The 17,965-nt window shown below is 41.7% G+C and overlaps 3 protein-coding genes across 5 annotated transcripts; 1 reads left to right on the top strand and 2 right to left on the bottom strand.

The window, feature by feature from the left end:
• The first annotated feature begins 149 nt into the window (after window positions 1-149).
• On the top strand, window positions 150-2,409 carry trappc2 (trafficking protein particle complex subunit 2). 2 transcript variants are annotated; one of them, XM_083681901.1, is made up of 5 exons: window positions 150-231; window positions 466-587; window positions 950-1,098; window positions 1,344-1,425; window positions 1,502-2,409. In XM_083681901.1, the coding sequence occupies exons 2-5, from the start codon at window positions 495-497 to the stop codon at window positions 1,598-1,600; spliced, it is 423 nt and encodes a 140-aa protein (XP_083538027.1). In that variant the 5' UTR covers window positions 150-231; window positions 466-494; the 3' UTR covers window positions 1,601-2,409. The 2 variants fall into 2 exon arrangements, with proteins under 2 accessions (XP_083538027.1, XP_083538028.1); XM_083681902.1 differs by having other exon boundaries at window positions 173-231; window positions 471-587.
• Window positions 2,410-2,423: 14 nt separating this feature from the next.
• Window positions 2,424-5,684, bottom strand: rab9a (RAB9A, member RAS oncogene family). 2 transcript variants are annotated; one of them, XM_083681898.1, is made up of 3 exons: window positions 5,430-5,684; window positions 4,957-5,048; window positions 2,424-4,708 (listed from the first exon to the last, which is right to left on the bottom strand). In XM_083681898.1, exon 3 carries the CDS (start codon window positions 4,681-4,683, stop codon window positions 4,078-4,080), a length of 606 nt encoding a protein of 201 aa, XP_083538024.1. In that variant the 5' UTR covers window positions 4,684-4,708; window positions 4,957-5,048; window positions 5,430-5,684; the 3' UTR covers window positions 2,424-4,077. The 2 variants fall into 2 exon arrangements, with proteins under 2 accessions (XP_083538024.1, XP_083538025.1); XM_083681899.1 differs by having other exon boundaries at window positions 5,489-5,684.
• Window positions 5,685-6,604: 920 nt separating this feature from the next.
• egfl6 (EGF-like-domain, multiple 6) lies at window positions 6,605-16,542 on the bottom strand. Its single transcript, XM_083681641.1, has 13 exons — window positions 16,302-16,542; window positions 14,490-14,596; window positions 13,967-14,059; window positions 13,599-13,718; window positions 13,356-13,475; window positions 12,829-12,963; window positions 12,619-12,741; window positions 12,013-12,075; window positions 11,226-11,462; window positions 8,381-8,458; window positions 8,191-8,289; window positions 7,676-7,938; window positions 6,605-7,344 (listed from the first exon to the last, which is right to left on the bottom strand). The coding sequence occupies exons 1-13, from the start codon at window positions 16,373-16,375 to the stop codon at window positions 7,240-7,242; spliced, it is 1,617 nt and encodes a 538-aa protein (XP_083537767.1). The 5' UTR covers window positions 16,376-16,542; the 3' UTR covers window positions 6,605-7,239.
• Window positions 16,543-17,965: the final 1,423 nt, after the last annotated feature.

The following is a 17,965-nucleotide window of genomic DNA, read 5'->3' as shown; positions in this document are numbered from 1 at the left end:
GTTCACAGTTATGACGTTTTGTGAAAAAAAAATGAAAATCAGATGAGCTATGAGAACGTTTATCAAAATAACAGATAATAAAACATTATTCTAAAAATGTGTGTTTAGAATGCACGAAACAAAAAATAGTTATGTTCAAGCAAATATTTGAATGCCTCTTAAACAGCTTTTTTATTTCATCATCAACCTGCGACAACATTTACAGGGTGGCTGCTGAGAAAATTTTAACAGGTAAACAAACCCGTGTCAAATGTATCAAATGGGACAATTCCTTCAGTTTTGAGCGTGATGTCAATATCTGTTTTAAATGATTTGTGTAAAATGTTGCGTTTGTTGTTTGCGTTAATATGTTTAGCTCGCCGAATATCTAATATTTGCTAGGTAGCTAGCTAGCTATCCCTACTCTAAAATCGTTGCTTGGGTTGGGAAAGCTAACACTGAATTCGTTTACTATTTATGTCCAAGGACAGGGCGCAAATTGCTAAAAAGGAACGATGTCTGGCAGTTTTTATTTTGTCATGGTTGGTCATCACGACAATCCTGTCTTTGAAATGGAGTTCCTGCCTACTGGTAAAGCTGAGTCAAAGGTATTCGTTTTATTATGTTTCTGAATATATCTTACTTTGTTATACCCTAATAAGATTGATATTATTTTGATTTACCTTTATCGTTGACAGTATAGGTCTGGAAATATGGGTTCATTGCCTCATTACTATTGTGATGTCTTTGTCCTATACCAAAAAGAGGCTAATGTAATCCATTTGCACTCACTTTCTCAAACAAACAGATCCTCAACATTTGGTTGTGGTCTCTGTGGATACCTCTTTTGAAATAACGTGTGTCTATTGATTGATATTGATATTCATTCCTATACCCATTTTATAGGGAATAATGACATATTTGATATGTTAGATTTAGGCTACTCCATTCTGTCTTAATCTGTTAACAGGATGACCATCGTCACTTGAACCAGTTCATTGCACATGCAGCCCTGGATCTGGTGGATGAAAACATGTGGCTGTCTAACAATATGTATTTGAAAACTGTGGACAAATTCAATGAGTGGTTTGTTTCTGCCTTTGTCACTGCAGGACATATCCTTTTTCTGGCTACAACCTACAGGCAGCCCTGTGAATTGTGCATAATACACAGGGATAGGGGTTCAGTCAGCAATGTGGATCAGGCAAATGATTCATATATTATACATTCCAAGCATGCCACATTTTCTTTAGCCAAGTTGTTACCCAGGCCAAAGACAAATGGCCTGGCCGTGAGTGGTGAAGGAGATGTGTAATATGTCTTGTCAATCGGTACCTTATTCCTTAACACATTTTTCTACATATGAGATTCATCATGCTTCATGATGTCCGACAAGAAGATGGAATTAAAAACTTCTTTAATGATGTGTATGATTTATACATAAAGGTGAGTTCCCGCTCTGAGCGCATAGTTACACTGAACATGAATTGACATTTGGTTAATGAATTGTGTTCTCTTCCAGTTTGCAATGAATCCTTTTTATGAAACCAACGCACCGATCCGTTCCACGGCATTTGACAGAAAAGTGCAGTTCCTTGGCAAGAAGCATCTCCTGAGCTGATTGATGACCTACTTGTTCTATGATGAATGTGATTTGTTTTTTAAATATGTCTCAGAACATCTGTTGCTTGTACTGTATTTCATCATTTGAAAATGTATTATTACTTTTTTGATACTTACCATTGTATGTCTGTCATGATTCCCCTGTTATGGAACATTATTGCGTAGTGAACAGATAGTCATGTGTTATTGACAGACTGGTATATTGTTGCCGAGTTTGATAATAATGACATGGTCTGTATAAACCCTCTCTTAATCATGAATGAACTTGGTTAATATAAAGTTTGATTTCTGTTGATGTTTGCAAGATGTTCCACTATGGTTCACTGCCCAGTTTCTTTAATTAAATACAGAATATGATTATTTGATGGGGGGGGAGTTCTCTGAAATTCTTCCTGGTACACATTCTGTGCCATACAAATGGGTGATTATTCCACTGAACATTCACTGACACAATCAGAGACAAGCATCCATGGTCCAGTCTTGTCATAAGATCTGTATAACTACCCTAGGACCCGCCAACGTAATGGTTATTTAAGTTATCAATACAGACAAAGGCCAGTGGTTGCTTACACACACCATCTGACTCACATTATCAACTTAACTGAAATCTAATGACAAGACTGAACCATGAATTGTCTGCCTGTATTGCATTTAAATATCTTATGTATGGAATAATCATTCATCCCACACTAGAACATGACTTAGTGCTGAAGTCTTACCCTATCGTACACTCTGTTTTGTGTGGGTGTATGTTTACTATGTTAGTACTGAAGCTTTTGGTATGGAAAAAAAATAAACAAAATATATCTTCAGAGAGGATGTTTCATTGAGTTTTTATTTAAATAGTATTTTCCATTCGACTTGCATTCCAGTCATTCTAGACCACATCGTCCAACCCTAACCCAACCCTAACCATAGCAATGTGAAAAATGAGCAGTGATAAACTGCAACATAATGACATCAATGAATAACAAAGAGGATGTACAATACAGCAACGTTGTACAAGAACTTTTGAAATCCAAAGTTTTAGTATCAAAACTATATTAATGTGTAAGAAAATGAAATCAATATTTAAATTAAAATGCATGTTAGATGTCAACAGACCGTTCACTTCATTCCTTCATCTCCACCATCATGTCAAAGATCCTAATGGAAATATTAACCATCTAAAAATTGCATTCAACAAGTTGAAGGACCATTAAAATATTGATGCTGAAAAAAAAAAAACTGTACAATGTACAAACTGCAATTGAGAGTTATTTAATGCAGGATAACGGTTCAGCATTATCATGGATTCTTTGTCACCTCTGGATCTTATGCTTCAGTGCATCACAATATTGTGTCCAATATTCCCTATTATGCTTTCAACAGACATTGCAAGACAAGGAAGGCCTGTAGCATTTCATGTAAAAAGCCTCCATGTCTGCTCCGGCTGACCCTCTACTTTCTTTCTGTACAATAAAGTAATGATGCTAACGCTTTAACTTTAAGAGATCTTAGAAATAAAACGTGAAGATTGTATAAATTACTCTGTTGTGTTTCAACATTTCATGTTGTTATAAATATGAATATATTATGTTTGGCACTATTTAAACTTCTCCTTTAAAAGGTAGACTTTGGGATATGACATCATGCCAGGAAGTCATAGCAACTTTTACCAAAGATATTTGGAGTAAGTTAAGATGTGAAAATCAGTGCATGGGCACCGTTGTGATATGCGCGCCGGAGTTGATCGTCTCAGTTTTGAAATTATCTCTGGTAGCGTTGCCCCGCTTTTTCCCATTGACGTCATATCCCAAAGTCTACCTTTAAATGTCAATTAACTTGCATTTGCAATCTGGATATGGATGTCAACATGTTTTTATAAAATGTACTTTACTTCACGTAAACCAGCAAAGCAGTTAATGTCAACTTGTGATACTTTCACCTGTAAGGCATCTCAACCTTGATTCAAATAGTTATAGTCACAGTGTGAAAAACCTCTTGAGGTTGGCAATATCAACAGCAGGAAGTGAAACTGCAAATATCCATCTGGCAACCACAGTGGTATAACATGTTTTTACAACTGTGCATCATTGAAAGATAGCAATTCCAATGATATTCCTGACAGAATCTGAAAAGTATCAAGAATGCACATAATGGTAACCTCTTGAAATAAGAACCTAGACCAACAAACTGAGTGTAATGTCACCCACTGGTTCTAGCCGACAGAGCAAAGCCCATCTGTATTTCTCCCCTTTCTCCCTGAAGCGTGCAATTGTTCACTCCGCCTCATATATTCAAAAGAATGCCAAAAATATGATGGTAACACCCTCCAGTCTATTTTTACCCCAATCTCATGCTTTGACTCCTTTATAGGGGGTGAAGAAGTGCACATTAAAGGGAGAAGCACAGAGAGAATTACAATTGGGATTGTGTGCAAATAAACCTAATCCTGTGCGAGACATCTTGCAGTTCTCTCCTGATTCCATGTTATCAACAGCAGGAGGCGCTAGAGCGGGGCTTTCGGTGGAGGTTGACTGTGTCCGTGGAGATGAGGTGGTCCGTCCTCTCCTCCATGGCCAACACTCTCCGCACTGCCTCCTCAAAGGCCACCGCCACATTGGTGGCGTCTTTAGCACTAGTCTCATAATAAGGGTGGTTTCCGTTTTCCCGACACCACTCCTGGGCATCCTCTGTGGACACCTGCCTCTCTGTCACGTCCAACTTGTTCCCCAGCACCACAAACGGGAACTTCTCTGGCTCCTTGACATCTGCGTAGTAGATAAACTCCTTCTTCCAGTTTGCGAGGTTGAGGAAGCTCTGGTTGTCGTCCACACTGAAGGTGAGTAGGCAGCAGTCGGAGCCGCGGTAGAAGGGAGTCCTCAGGCTGCGGAAGCGCTCCTGTCCCGCTGTGTCCCAGATCTGCATAGTGACCAGGTGACCGTCCACCTCCAGGTCCTTGTTGAGGAACTCCACTCCAATGGTGTGAAAGAGGTGCGTGTCAAACTTGTTGGTGACGTAGCGGTTCATGAGGGAGCTCTTCCCCACACCACCGTCACCCAGCAGGATGACTTTCAGTAGGGATGACTTGGCTGCCATGGCTGTTCACTCTGAAAACGAAAACCTGGGAGACAGAATGCAGTGCGTGTGTAACTAATGGTCATATGACAAATGCCTATACAGTACAGGCTTTCCAACCCTTTTTTTTATTCTTTATTCTGGCATGTTAACCATCTGAAACCTTGGGGCACTTTCAGGTTAGAGTCATGTTCAGCAATGCAACACCAGTCCGCACAAATGTCAGCACACAAATAGTAGAAAGGTAATGTGGTTAACCTTTACTGTGAGAGTCGGGGAAGAGCTTTTACTTACCAGTGAATGATTGAAGCCTCCTCCAGTCTCAGCTGGTTGGGGTCATGTGCTATTACACTTGGTCACATGCGTTTCGTGTCGGTCATTATAATCTGAAGCATAGTAAACCAACATTCAACTGTAACGAAACAGCAGCCAATGACTTGACAATAAACCAAACCAAACCAAACCAAACTAAAAACCGCTAGACATGGAATTCGTCTACTTGCTGAATAGGACGACACATACTGGAATTTACCAAAAATACAAATAATGCAAACAAAACAGAAGGATACTGTATATGAGAACTACACTAACAAGCCTGCTGTGGCGTTTGTCAACATCATGAAACCAACCACATAATGTTTTCGTTACCGAGATTAGTCCGACCCCTTTTCTACTTTTGCTAGCAAACTAGCTGGCTAGATAAGAGGAAGCTATCTAGCTAGGTAGCATCGTAGGCTAATACATTCGGTAATAAATATGGCATTTACCGTTACTGTCGCAAGGACAGTGATGATTGTGATGTTTGATGTATGTTTTTTCGTTATACCTTGGTTAGTTGGCTGGCCTCAAAAGCTGGCTATAGCATGCTAAGCTAACGTTATCTGACTCGTTTCTATACTGACGATGGCGCTGCCTGTGGGCTAGCCTCTGTTTAGCAGCTACTCATGTGACCCGAGAAGTCTCGAACTGTCTCGAGTCCGTCACAGATGCGACAGTAGTAGGAGAAATAGAGAATGCACTGTAACTTCCTCTCAGCCTGTAATAATGTAGCAAAGCATTGATATAGTATAGTTTGACTCTATCTAGAGTGGCAACTTTTTTAATCAAGTAGCTGGCATCCTTTTAACATTAATTTACCTCTCCTTTTCATCATGCACACACGAGTATAGCTAAACCCAGCCACCAGAGGGCGACATTCAACATACAGTAAACAAGCATTGATCGTAACAAAGAGAGGGTCATGCACAAGACATGCTCCTGGTAGACTCTACTTCTAACTCGAATTAAATGCATGCAGCTAATTTTCACCATGTTTGGCTCTGTGGTTGATAAATGACCATGACTGTAACAATCTATTCAAATGTGACTAAAAACTAACAAACATCTCAACTCTCTGTCTTAAATTCCCTTACTGTACATACAATAGGCCTAGGCTTTTCATTTACTCCCCTCAAATCAAGGTAGGCTGTGGATTTCTGTGACAAGAGAAAGTTTCAGGAACTGCATCTCTCTGAATGTTATGGCAGGTTGAGACTGAATATTAGTGAAAGATTGAGACAGTTCAACACAGCTGGCCCCTTGGGATCACAGCTGGTATACCAACACTCAGCACCACAATCACGTCACCTAATTATAGGCCTAAGTGATGACTAAATCTGTAAATAATTCTGTGTGGATAGTTGGAGTAATGTGTGTTGTCTGAGAAAAATGATACACTTTACCACTGAACCCTAAATGTTATTTACATGAGGTCTCTCGGCTATTGAGGAGTCTATGTCATAGATTATGTCTATGTCAGAAGAGAGATGCCCCTTGTGATTGATGAATTAAACATGATACTTATAAAAACATTTCTTTAATGAAATACAATATGAAAGCGCAATTTACAGCAGTTATGCATTGTTACATACACTCTTAATATGATAATTCAAACTAACCAACCTTCAAAGGCAGACTTCTTGATGAATCTAATATTCATATTTTCATTTCATGTAACTAGTCACGTGACATCATGTCTTAGTATATATCTTTCTATATCGCAGCTAAACTGCAGTATTTCACTATCACATACCAAATAAAAGAGCAACACACAATACTGTTTTTGTCGACATAAGAGATGGATCAGGCTTGCCATTTCCTCATAAAACCTGAGATTTATGTGAATATATGGAAATATTTGTGAATATGAAAAATGCACTTTATCTATTTAATGGATTTACTCTGTCTTTCTGGCTCAATTAAGGGAAATATACTGCTGCTTAAAAGCAGACTATTGTAAACTTGTGAGAAACCCTGCACACACTAATATTCTAATGTCCTCCCAATCTGATTGATTTTCATGCTTTGTGTCTAAACTGCTGCCAAACATTAAGCCAAAATGATCTTTCCCTAATACTTGTTTCACAAAATGTCAATTACAGTACACAGAGAAATAACTCCCTTTGGGGAAGATGTGTGTGTCCTCTCCGAGAGAGAGCCAACTGAATGTAGAGACACATCTGTGTCTCTGATGTGGTTGTCAAACACAGACAGGTTGACAGGGGACTGATTTTTTAGGGTTATTGGGAGTGGAACAGTTTAGAAGATAGTTTCATCTTCTTGACAAGAGCCTGAGGTCAGCACCACATTGTCCAGCCCAATCTCTCCTGCGACACCGTTCCCACGCTCAGCTTCAAAGATGATCTGCACAAGGAGAACAAAAGCTGTTAATTACATGTTTTAGGAAGGATTAGTGACTTTCCCCTATTAAAACTGCAAATACACTAAGGAGACAGCAGCAGTGCACTAAGGAGTTCCTTATCTTTGTAGGTGCGTAGAAGGTGATATATATCTAAATGATTATCCTTGTAACACATTTGTAATGTGTGCTGTGCTTTTGTCTTTTGTATTCTGTGGTGTGGACCAAATTAATTTCCCCATGTGGAATAATAAAGTTGTATTGTATTGTATTATATTGAATTGGATTGCATTGCATTTCATTGCATTGTACTGATTGAATGGAATGGTGACTCACAGATTCTGGGGCCTCCCCCTTCCATGCCACGGTAAGGAGCTCTGTCTGCCAGTCTTGGCCCCGGCTTCGGCTCTGCTCCCACACGGGGTAGGCATTGTTGTCTAGCAGCACCTTCAGTGTGCCCACCTGCTTCCCCACCACACGATAGTTGAAGGTCAGGCAGAAGCTGCCCTGCTGGGCCTTGTCACTGAGGAGCAGCTTTAGCCTGGCCTGGTCCTTCTTCTCACCGAGGAGGCCACTCATAGCCATGTAGTAATCCATACCTGGGGGGTAGGATGGGTATGGGGGGGAATCAGGATTAGTATCATAGATGGAGGTGAAGATACCATAACAGACAATTTTAATGCAAATCAACTGATAAACCACAGCATAGAGCAGTCTTTAGATTCAGATGGATATTTGGATGTGAAACATTGCCCTTCACTTATCAATCATTGGACAAAACACTATGCATCCACATGTAGAATGTTAAATGCACAGTAAGATGTCTTTGTAACTGTAGTAGTGTATTTTACCATTTTCATGGTAGGCCACGCTCCAGTCTATGTCATCCTGCTCCTTCTCCTGCACCCATTCACATGCACCTTGGTCAAAGTTGCAATCCATGATGAACTCTGGAGGGCATACAGATGCATTAGAGGAGCATGGATTTTAAAAAGGCATTTGTTATCATCACATTGAGACAACAAATAAACTGAGGATTACCTTCCTGTACTGGAGCTAAGGGGATTTCTTTGACTTCTGTTACTGGACCAAATACTGATTCAAACTCCTCTGGAACTGCTTTGAGAGAGGGAGAACTCACTGTCAAGATATGGTGTATCACCTGCATCTAAGGAGTCACTCAATAATGATATAAGCATTCACAAAATATACTGAAAACAGATACAAAAAATACTGTACACTATTAGATGATAACATTTGAGTAGTTGGTTTATTGTGTAGATACTGTATATTTGCAAAGAGACTTGGCAACACACATAGAAATTGTTGTCTAAACAGATATACAGTAAATACTTAGTATTGCTCTATCAAAACAGAATATTGAAGTTATAAGCATTCCTCAGACGATATGTGATCCCTAAAGATCATTACAAAATCATGCAGTTGAGAGATTTCCCCTCATAAAACAAAAGCCAGTCAGGGGCTTTTCACCTGCAAGTGGAAGCCTGCCCTGCTGCCATTTATCTCTGGAGATGGTGCATTTCAACCGTAGGATATTGTAACCCTAGCATTTTAAAGCTCTCCCAACAAACTTCCCCCTTGGTGAGTGGCCTTAGACAACCAGATGTACGGCGGCTTGGCTAATTGATTGTGCACAGCCGGAGAGGGCTGGTGTTGGAGGGGATTTGAAGGCTGATGACAGACTCTCTCTCTGAGAGTTAGGTATGTTTGCTCAACAGCTGTTCTGGGGGGGAACGATAATAAAAGGCTTGGAGTCTTCACCCTCCCTCCCTTCCTTCCCCTCTTCTTAGTGCATGGGGAGCAGGCCTATGGAGAGTTGTATGTGTCCCTAGGCGATCAGATGCCAGCAGAGTGAAATTCCTTTCTGGAGCTGATGGATGTCTTGGTGCCTGTCTCCTCTTGCTATCTGAGTTCTGAAGGTGGCTCAGCCTGCTGTCAGGCTTGTTTTCATAAAGATCAAGAGCAGCAGGCGAAAGGCAGCCTTGATACTGTCTCAACAAGAGGCATACCATTGTATGAATGATCCTTTGGCCACTTGCATACAGTATTTGCTTTCATCTTACAGTAAGGTGATGAAAACACCTTGCTGTATGTGCATCAGGGGAGGCTGGTGGAGGTAGAAATTGGAGGACACGTGTTCGATACCATTCCTCATTCCATTCCATGCATTACAATGAGTGTGTAATACCCCAAGAGATAGGCTCCACACTGTCTATGAGGCCACATGTCTCTTTTGAGCAAATGACTGGTTTGGCATATGGTGCTGATTGTATTGCTTTAATGGATTCATGACCTCTCTTATCTCTATGTCATATCTTCATAACATTACCGTCCAACTTAAGTGAACATTTGGAACATATCTCTGAATGTTTTTTCTTTGCTCCTCACCTTGAGAGTGTTCCAGCCCTGGGTGAGTGAAGGGTAGAGAACTGGTCATATGTGACAGTTTGAGTGATGGCTCCACCTCCATCTTTGTTCCTGTCTAGCTGTCTACCCACCCTGTCTGGCAGAGTCAGTATTTAGTTCATAACAGCTCTTTTTTGTCCTTACTCTCCCTGCAGAGGTCAATGGCTCAAACAGGAGTGAAACAGTACACTCTTTCAAACATAGAGACCGGATATTATAGTATTAGCTAATGGATTGATGTTGTATGTTTGATAAGGCTAACTTAGTATGTAGCCTATTGTATGTGGCATCAGTTTCACCACAATGGAGCATTCTGTTGGTGCAGTGCGTTCACCCAAATACATTATCAGCACATAAAACATATGGAATATTCCCTGCATATGTGAGAATGAGCCTTTCAGTTTGAGCTATTCTCATTGCCCAGGAGAGATGTGAGAGACCATTCAAGAGCAGAACATGAAGCAACAGGCCTAGATGGTACACAGAGGTCCCTGGCTTAGGGCTGACCTTCCATTGTGGAATGGTAATCCTCAAGTTAATGCTGTCTGTCAGAATGACACCACATTGTAGCTTTGCAACATCTTTAAGGTTAAAAGTGGGGGACATAATCTGATCTTCTTTCTTGCCAGGCCAAGACCTTTTCTTTTCAATATATTGTATACTGTACACTCCTCACCCTCTCTGAATAAAACTGTCAAATATCATCTGACTCTTATGGATAAAAACAAGAGTCCAGGTGACGTTTAGATATCGTTTATACTATATACTGTGCAGCAACAGATAATAATAAACAACAAAAAAATGTCTTAGGATTTATACTGTACCTCATGTTTACTACAATATGTCACAGTGAATGGACCTAAATACTAGTCACTTCAGCACTTGTGGTAAACTAAAAGGAACAACTCCCTGGCAGATGATGGTAACTATCTAATTATTGTAATGAGAGATTCTCCATACGAGGATAGACTAGACTCCCTTCAAGCGTGGCCAGGAAACCTGAGGCCTGAGAAATGTGCAGTCAGGTTTGGTGCCTGTAATTAGGCCAGAGCTAGGGCTCCATAAATCCTCTGTGACTGGAGACATCTGTACGATCGTGGCCAGAGAGGATATAGGTTTTCACAAGAGGGTAATAGAGAGAGTAGACAGATGGACAGCTGGGTCATCAGGTCATTGTACACTAACTCTCACAGACCTTTAACCTTGTAAAATGTCTCTTATCTTTTATTCATTGCTGTGTATCCCTCCCAGGAACATAACTGATTAAATAGTATTTTAGCACTATTTTATTGTTTGGTTAAATTTAAACAACTACATTATTGTTCTAAGTTCTGGATCACAACAGCATGGTGTGTGAAAGTCCTTAGGATCAATGTTTGTTTAATCAGATTTTAGACCACCCACAGTGGTCATAAAGAGCCTGGATTAGTGGGAAGGATCTAAGGGAAAGGAGGCTTACTGAAAACATCTCCTCTTGGAGGGAGCTGGTTGGCCTCCTCCTCTTCCCCATCTTCCTCCTCCTCCTGTTCCTCAGGGAAGTTCTCCTGGCCCGCCTCCTGTGAGCCAATGTAGACCTCACCATCATAGTCAAAAGGCTGCATGCGGATGTGAGGGGGGACGGTCACCTTTGGCTCAGGGATGACGTTGTCCAGCTTCCCGCCCAGTATCCTGGGCCTCTCTGGGGAGTCTGGGATGGCTGCAGGAAAAGGAAACAGGTCAGACCTACCTCTGGAACTACGATCACAAGAGGAATCTGCATTTTGCATTTTTTAGTTATGACAGGTTTAGATGTACCTACTTTTTTATTATTAAAATCATGTGTCAAGACAATGTGTCATAGCTGTTATTGTATAAGATCTTTGTTTAGCGGCTTACCTGACTAAATTAATAAAATACATTTCATTATCCTTTGTTGTAACTGTAGATATTGATATATGAGCACAGTGGGTAGGATGATAGACAGGAAATATCAAATACCATGCATGTGAAGCATGACAGCCAGATACAGCATATGCAATTTACTGCTCTCTGCACAGGCAAATGGCTTCATGCTGAGCTCTACAATGCAGATCAAGCTGTGTGTGGTACGAACATACGCATAGCCAGCCTTGAGCCTTGGGGGGAGGCAGGGGAGGAGAGGGGTTCACAAAGCACATGTGGAAGGCATGAGGAGGAGGATAGGTGGGGGGTATGGGGCAAGGTGCGAACAGAAGAAGCATGGCGCCTTGCATTCCACACAATCTCACCATTGAGGAAATCATCTGCACTGCCTTTGTCTCCATCCCACGAGCTTTGATAAAAGGGCTTGACTACAAAACATAAAGGCATCTTCATTTACACACAGCCCCGTGGCCTGGGTTTACCTTGTGTCAGTGTCACCTACTGTACATCCAGACATCAGCTAGACTAGAGACTGGTGGTGTCTGGTTCAGGGAGTGCACTGTGGCTCCAGAATTGCCTTTCCTCTGTCCTTCAGATGGCTAGGCTTGGTACAATAGCAGATATTTACACAGGTGTGATTTGAATCAGGGGCTCTGCCTGACTAACATCTGTAGAGTGCAGAGGGGTCTGAAAACAGGAAACTGGCCTTGGCAGCGCTCATGTTTGCTGATGTTTTAAGAGCGCAGATGAAATATGTGACCGCAAAATCACGAAGAAGGATGTCGGAGAGAATTTTTAATCTCTTCTCAGATGCAAACTCACAGATATTATGGGGGCTGGTTATGTATTAGTCTCAGGAATATAAACACCATCCTGTTGTGGCCACCTTGCACATCAACAACGGACTATCAAAATGACAGTTCACTCTCAGAATGTTATGAAGTTGTGAAATAGATTGTTGATGGACTCACCAGAGCAGTCGAAGCCACTGCCACGGAAGCCAGCCTTGCACTTGCACTTATAGGATCCCTGAGTGTTTAAACAGGCTGCATGGTGGCTGCACTTGTGTGTGTTGGCTGCACACTCGTCGAGGTCTGAAAATGAATTATGCTGATTGGATCTCTCTTAGCAGAATTACGGATAACAAATGATTTGCTATGTGAAATGATTGTATACCTTACCTACACAGTCATATTTGCCGTCAACATACTTCAGATCGAATCCGGTCTGGCACTTGCAATAGTAGCTGCCAAAGGTGTTGACACATTGTCTGTTGTAGGGGCACAGGTTCTTTCCAGTTACACATTCATCAATATCTGGTTTAAAAGGAAGGAGGGGAATACAGGAGCAAATGGTTAGCAATGGACTTATGTCTGATTTATCCATGCTATCATAGATCATATCATACGTATGTGGATACACATTAACACATTGCTTACTGGCACTTATTTTAGATTTACCATCACAATGGAATACTGGTTCCCACTCAACTCAGCATTTTTGTGGGAACACAGTCAGAACACACTACTCCAACTGGCTACAGATGATTAAGTTATTATGTGAAAAGCCTTGAGATAGACCAGGAATGTGAAACCACACAGTGGAGTCTTTACAGAGCTGTGTCTGAGAGTTGACCCCCTTCATTGTGTGAAATAGCTGCTAAGTTAAGTGTCACTGTGGGTAAGGGTAAGTGGTCAGTAGTACTTACCCACACAGGTCCTCTCATCTGGCCCCAGTTGGAGTCCAGCAGATGGACAGAGACAACGGATCTCCCCCTGCACCTCCTCACAGCCGTACTGACAGTGGGCCAGGGAGCACGTCCTGGAGTCTAGAAAAAACAAACACACAGGACCATGAATGTCTGAAACACTGCTTGTCATTTAGAACAATATTTTTGCCATATTTCAAACTGATTTCAAAAAGTACAGTAGGGGTTGAAACCTTGACTCACTTGCACAGGATCCGTCCGACATCAGGGTGTATCCATTGAGGCAGTAGCACATGTAGCTGCCATAGGTGTTCATGCAACGATGCTCACAGGGACGAGGCTTCAGCCCACACTCATTCAGATCTAGAGAGAGATTCTCACAGTCATCCTCACATGTTCAGTTTTATCTTTTGAGAGATATTGATGGATGTTTCTCCAGATAAAGTAAATGTTTTTGTGGTGGCTGAACTCAATAGTAGATTTCTACAACTAGATACTAGATTTCTAAGATAATGACAGAAACAGGCCACAGAACTGAGTAGTTAGTTAATCTTCATGAAGAGACCATTTTGACCCATATTTCTCTGACCTATTGTATTGACCCCACTGACCTTGACTGCATGTCTTTCCGGCGTATCCTGGGAAGCATTTGCATTTGCTGGGGCCAACACACTCTCCGTGCTTGCAGCCATGTTCGCACTGAGCTGGTAAAGCATTCACAGGGAGAGACATACCACCAGCAGCAATGGTGGTTTAGAGGGAGGGTTACACAGGTTCACTGACACAAAGTGAAACCACATATTTTTCAACATACATGCCAGTTTTTTCTATTCCAGATGTAATTTAGTCCCTATTTTCTGGGGCAGGAAAACACCCCACCGCAAAAGGAAAAGTACATTTGAAAAAAAAAAGGATTATATTGTGGAGAACAATTTACATTCTTAAGCTTTATTTTTCCATTCATTGAATATACATTTGTGAAATATGAAATCTTCAAGTGACTTTTTGCAAACATACAGTTCATTAAATGACCAGAGCAATGATTCCAAAAAAAAATCATCCAGTCATCATTCAGGAAATTAAATGATTAGGATCCAATCCAATCTCATCACCCTCTGTTGTTGAGATGCTTACCTTCACATTGTCCTTTGCTGTTCTTTTTCCAGCCATAGCAACACTCCAGTCTCCTGCCATAGCGACAGACACCTGGTTGGTTTCCGGCAGGTACTTGTCTGTAGTGCCTTTGCAGGTAAAAGACAGGGCAAGTCAGTGACATATAACTATGATATCATTAACATTACTTTCATCAATCCGATCAATCTTGAAACACTGCTGTCTTCCACCTCGTCACCAGTTTCATGAAACATGATGCCTTGAGGGGCAACTGTTAAATTAAATCTCCACAACATGCTTGGGAATGCTTGCTTGGGATTTACGCAATTGTTGAGTCAAAAATGTGATCTCATTCGGTAGTGATCATGATCATGATATGATAATGATTTAAAGTCATAACTTACAAATGTATGATGTCTAATAAAATGGATACAAATGACACACATAAAGAGTTACAGTAAACCTATTGCATCTCATGTGTTTTTGAGGTGACAATCCACCTCATCACCACATACATAGAGTGTCATTTAGCTCTCCCAAATGCAGGCCTTCAGGCATCCACATCTAATTATGGCCCTAATGGTGGTGGTGTGGACAACAAACAAGCCGCATAGTTTCCCCTTGCTCCCTCCTATAGGGAGAAAAGGGGGGCTCCCTATGGAGAGCAGACAAGCTGACAGGATGTAGGTTACAGACGGGGAAAGAGTACACACTCTCTACTTAGACTTAATCAGACACTCCTTTAAAAGTGTTATACGGATACCCCAAGCAGGAACCAATTTCCTCTAGTTTTCACGATCTCCATCAGATCACTTAAAGTCAGTTCCAGGACCTGTAAACTAGTCAGCACATTAGAAATAACCTACACGGTGATTGCATTGCATGTGTATTTTTAAACTGTAAATTAGATTGGGATGTCGATGTGCCACTTCCCCATGCTTAGCATGAAATGACCCCCTAAGGGCCACAGTACAGTTGCTTTTGAAAAGCAGATATCTGGAGATGCATTCTCTGGATCACATTTAGCCTATAGTTGATAGAAGTGATCTGGGGGCCCCTGTGACGTCTATCCCAGTGTCAAACTCAAATGTCCCAGATGGACGGCCGGAGGGCTTCCTAAAAGCAGCCCAGGCTCCAGGGGGACTGGAGGAATCTGAGACCTGATTGAAATCAACCAGAATAGCCCACAGGAGTGTGGCAGGTGTCCTTCAGTTATTAACAGTTGCCGTGCCACATTTAGCAGACACAGCCCCATACCTCGCATAGACCTTGCCAAGGCGAAGGAAGCCTGAAAGTTCATGCATGCCATCAATACAACAGTTTCCTCATGCAAAACAACATATTCAATATTCCTGTAATGCTGGGATGATAAAACTAGCATGGCCATGATTGTCTTTAGCTGCACTTAGGAACATATAACATACAGTATCTCCGAGATGGCAACAGGTAACTTTGGAAATCATAGTTCAACCACTTTGACAATAAAGTGAATTACGACTATAAGACAACTGCAAAATGATTGTGTCACATAACGCTGTTAACACGTTACATTAAGGTGCCCTTTTACAACATCCGCCACACTCAGCTGTAGCTAGACTGAGTGTAAGTGATGGGACAATTGCTTTTTGCATTGCTGTACCCTTGACATTGCTGTGGAATGTTCCTACTGAATTCTCTAATGTACAGCTGAACCACACCAGTAAACACTGCACTTTACAGCTGGTGCAGCCGTCAGAGTGAATGGATACAAAGACAGATGCATGCACTAACATTCTATGTATCTAACGACCGTTTCCTACAAAAGTCCATATAATTGATTGATTGTTGACTTACCTGTTGACGTCTGCACTCCCAGAGGAAATGTACAACAGGAAGAGCAGTGCACCGATCCAGGTAAAGGGCTGCATGTCTTTGACTGGGTACAGCTGAAGCTCTCTTTCTTTGTGTCTGTATCTCACTGGGCTGACTGACTGGCTCTGGTGTGTTCGAGCTTCTCCTCCCAGGGGCTTCCTCTTACTCCATGTACTCTGCCACGGATCCCAGGCACAAGTCTCAATTGAGTATCTCAGTTCATGTGTTTCACCACACACATTCACACTCCCCTCTAGAAAACCCCTCTGTGCTCTCTCTCTCTCTCTCTCTCCCTCTCTCTCTCTCTCTCTCTCTCTCTCTCTCTCCCTCTCTCTCTCTCTCTCTCTCTCTCTCTCTCACTCTCCTGAGAGCAGTGCCTGTGATCTGAGTCCCATATGTTGTGGTGTCCTCTTCTCTCTCTCTCTCTCTCTCTCTCGACTGAAATTCCAGAGGTGGGTTGTCATTACAATGAATGACACCGGGGTGTAAGCTGGGAAGGAGTCTTGAGTGGTGGAGGTGGGGGTGGGGGTGGTGGGGGTTGCTTTGGGGTGCTTCAGACATCACTACGCTGAAACACAATCCAAGAATGCATGATTGATGACGCTTTTCCTGCAATACTTCACCAGCAGGATATATACTCACCAAACACTTTATTAGGAACACCAGTACACCTTCTCATGGCGGAAGTGGTGTAATGGTGTGGCAAATGTTTTCTTGACACATTTTGGGCCCATTAATACCAATGCCACTTGAATGCCACAGCCTATTTGAGTATTTTTACTGACCATGTGCATCCCTTCATGGCCACAATTTACCCATCTTTTAATGGCTACTTCCAGCATGACAATGCACCATGTCACAAAGCAAAAGTCATCTCAAACTGGTTTCATGAACATGACAATGAGTTCAGTGTTCTTCAGTGGCCTTCCCAGTCACCGGATCTAAATCCAATAGAACACCTTTGGGATATGGTAGAACGGGAGATTCACAGCTTGAAAGTGCACCTGAAAAATCGGCAGGAACTGCGCGATGCAATCATGTCATCACGGACCAGAATCTCAAAGGAATGTTTCCAACATTGTGGAATCAATGCCACGAAGAATTGAGGCTGTTTTGAGACCAAAGGGAGGCCCTACCCAGTATTAGTATAGTGTTCCTAATAAAGTGTTCAGCGAGTGTATATTCTCGAAGCACCTTTACAGCTATACTTAAAAGCATTTGCTTGTGTTTCTAGCCTGACATTCCTTGTTATTTATGCCAATCTGTTGCTTTATGATGCCACTCCTCTTGCACATTGCACATTGTACCCTGATATTGTCTTTGTTGGTAATTAGCTGGATCTCCTCAGCTAATTGTGGGGCTCAGTTATGTAAAGGCCTGTCATTAGCAGCTGCACTGCCCTTTGATGTCTTGCTCATGAGCAGCATCCCTAAAGTGCTGCTCACACATGCAGGTTCCAAGTTCAAGACAAGCTAATGTCAGCCATAAAAGTGCTTAATGAGTTAACAAACTTCCAAAGTGAACTGGTCCAGCTCTGTGGGAACCCTAGGTGTTTAGTTTTGAATTATGTTAAAAAATAATTTCATCTATCATCTTTTTTCTTTGGTTGATGACCCAAGTGGTTTAGTTTACTGCTATTAGGCTAT

Source organism: Argentina silus (assembly GCF_951799395.1).
Source record: "Argentina silus genome assembly, chromosome: 12".
Lineage (NCBI taxonomy): Eukaryota > Metazoa > Chordata > Actinopteri > Argentiniformes > Argentinidae > Argentina > Argentina silus.
Note: the sequence above shows the minus strand (reverse complement) of the source record. Positions and strands in the feature narration are given on the sequence as shown.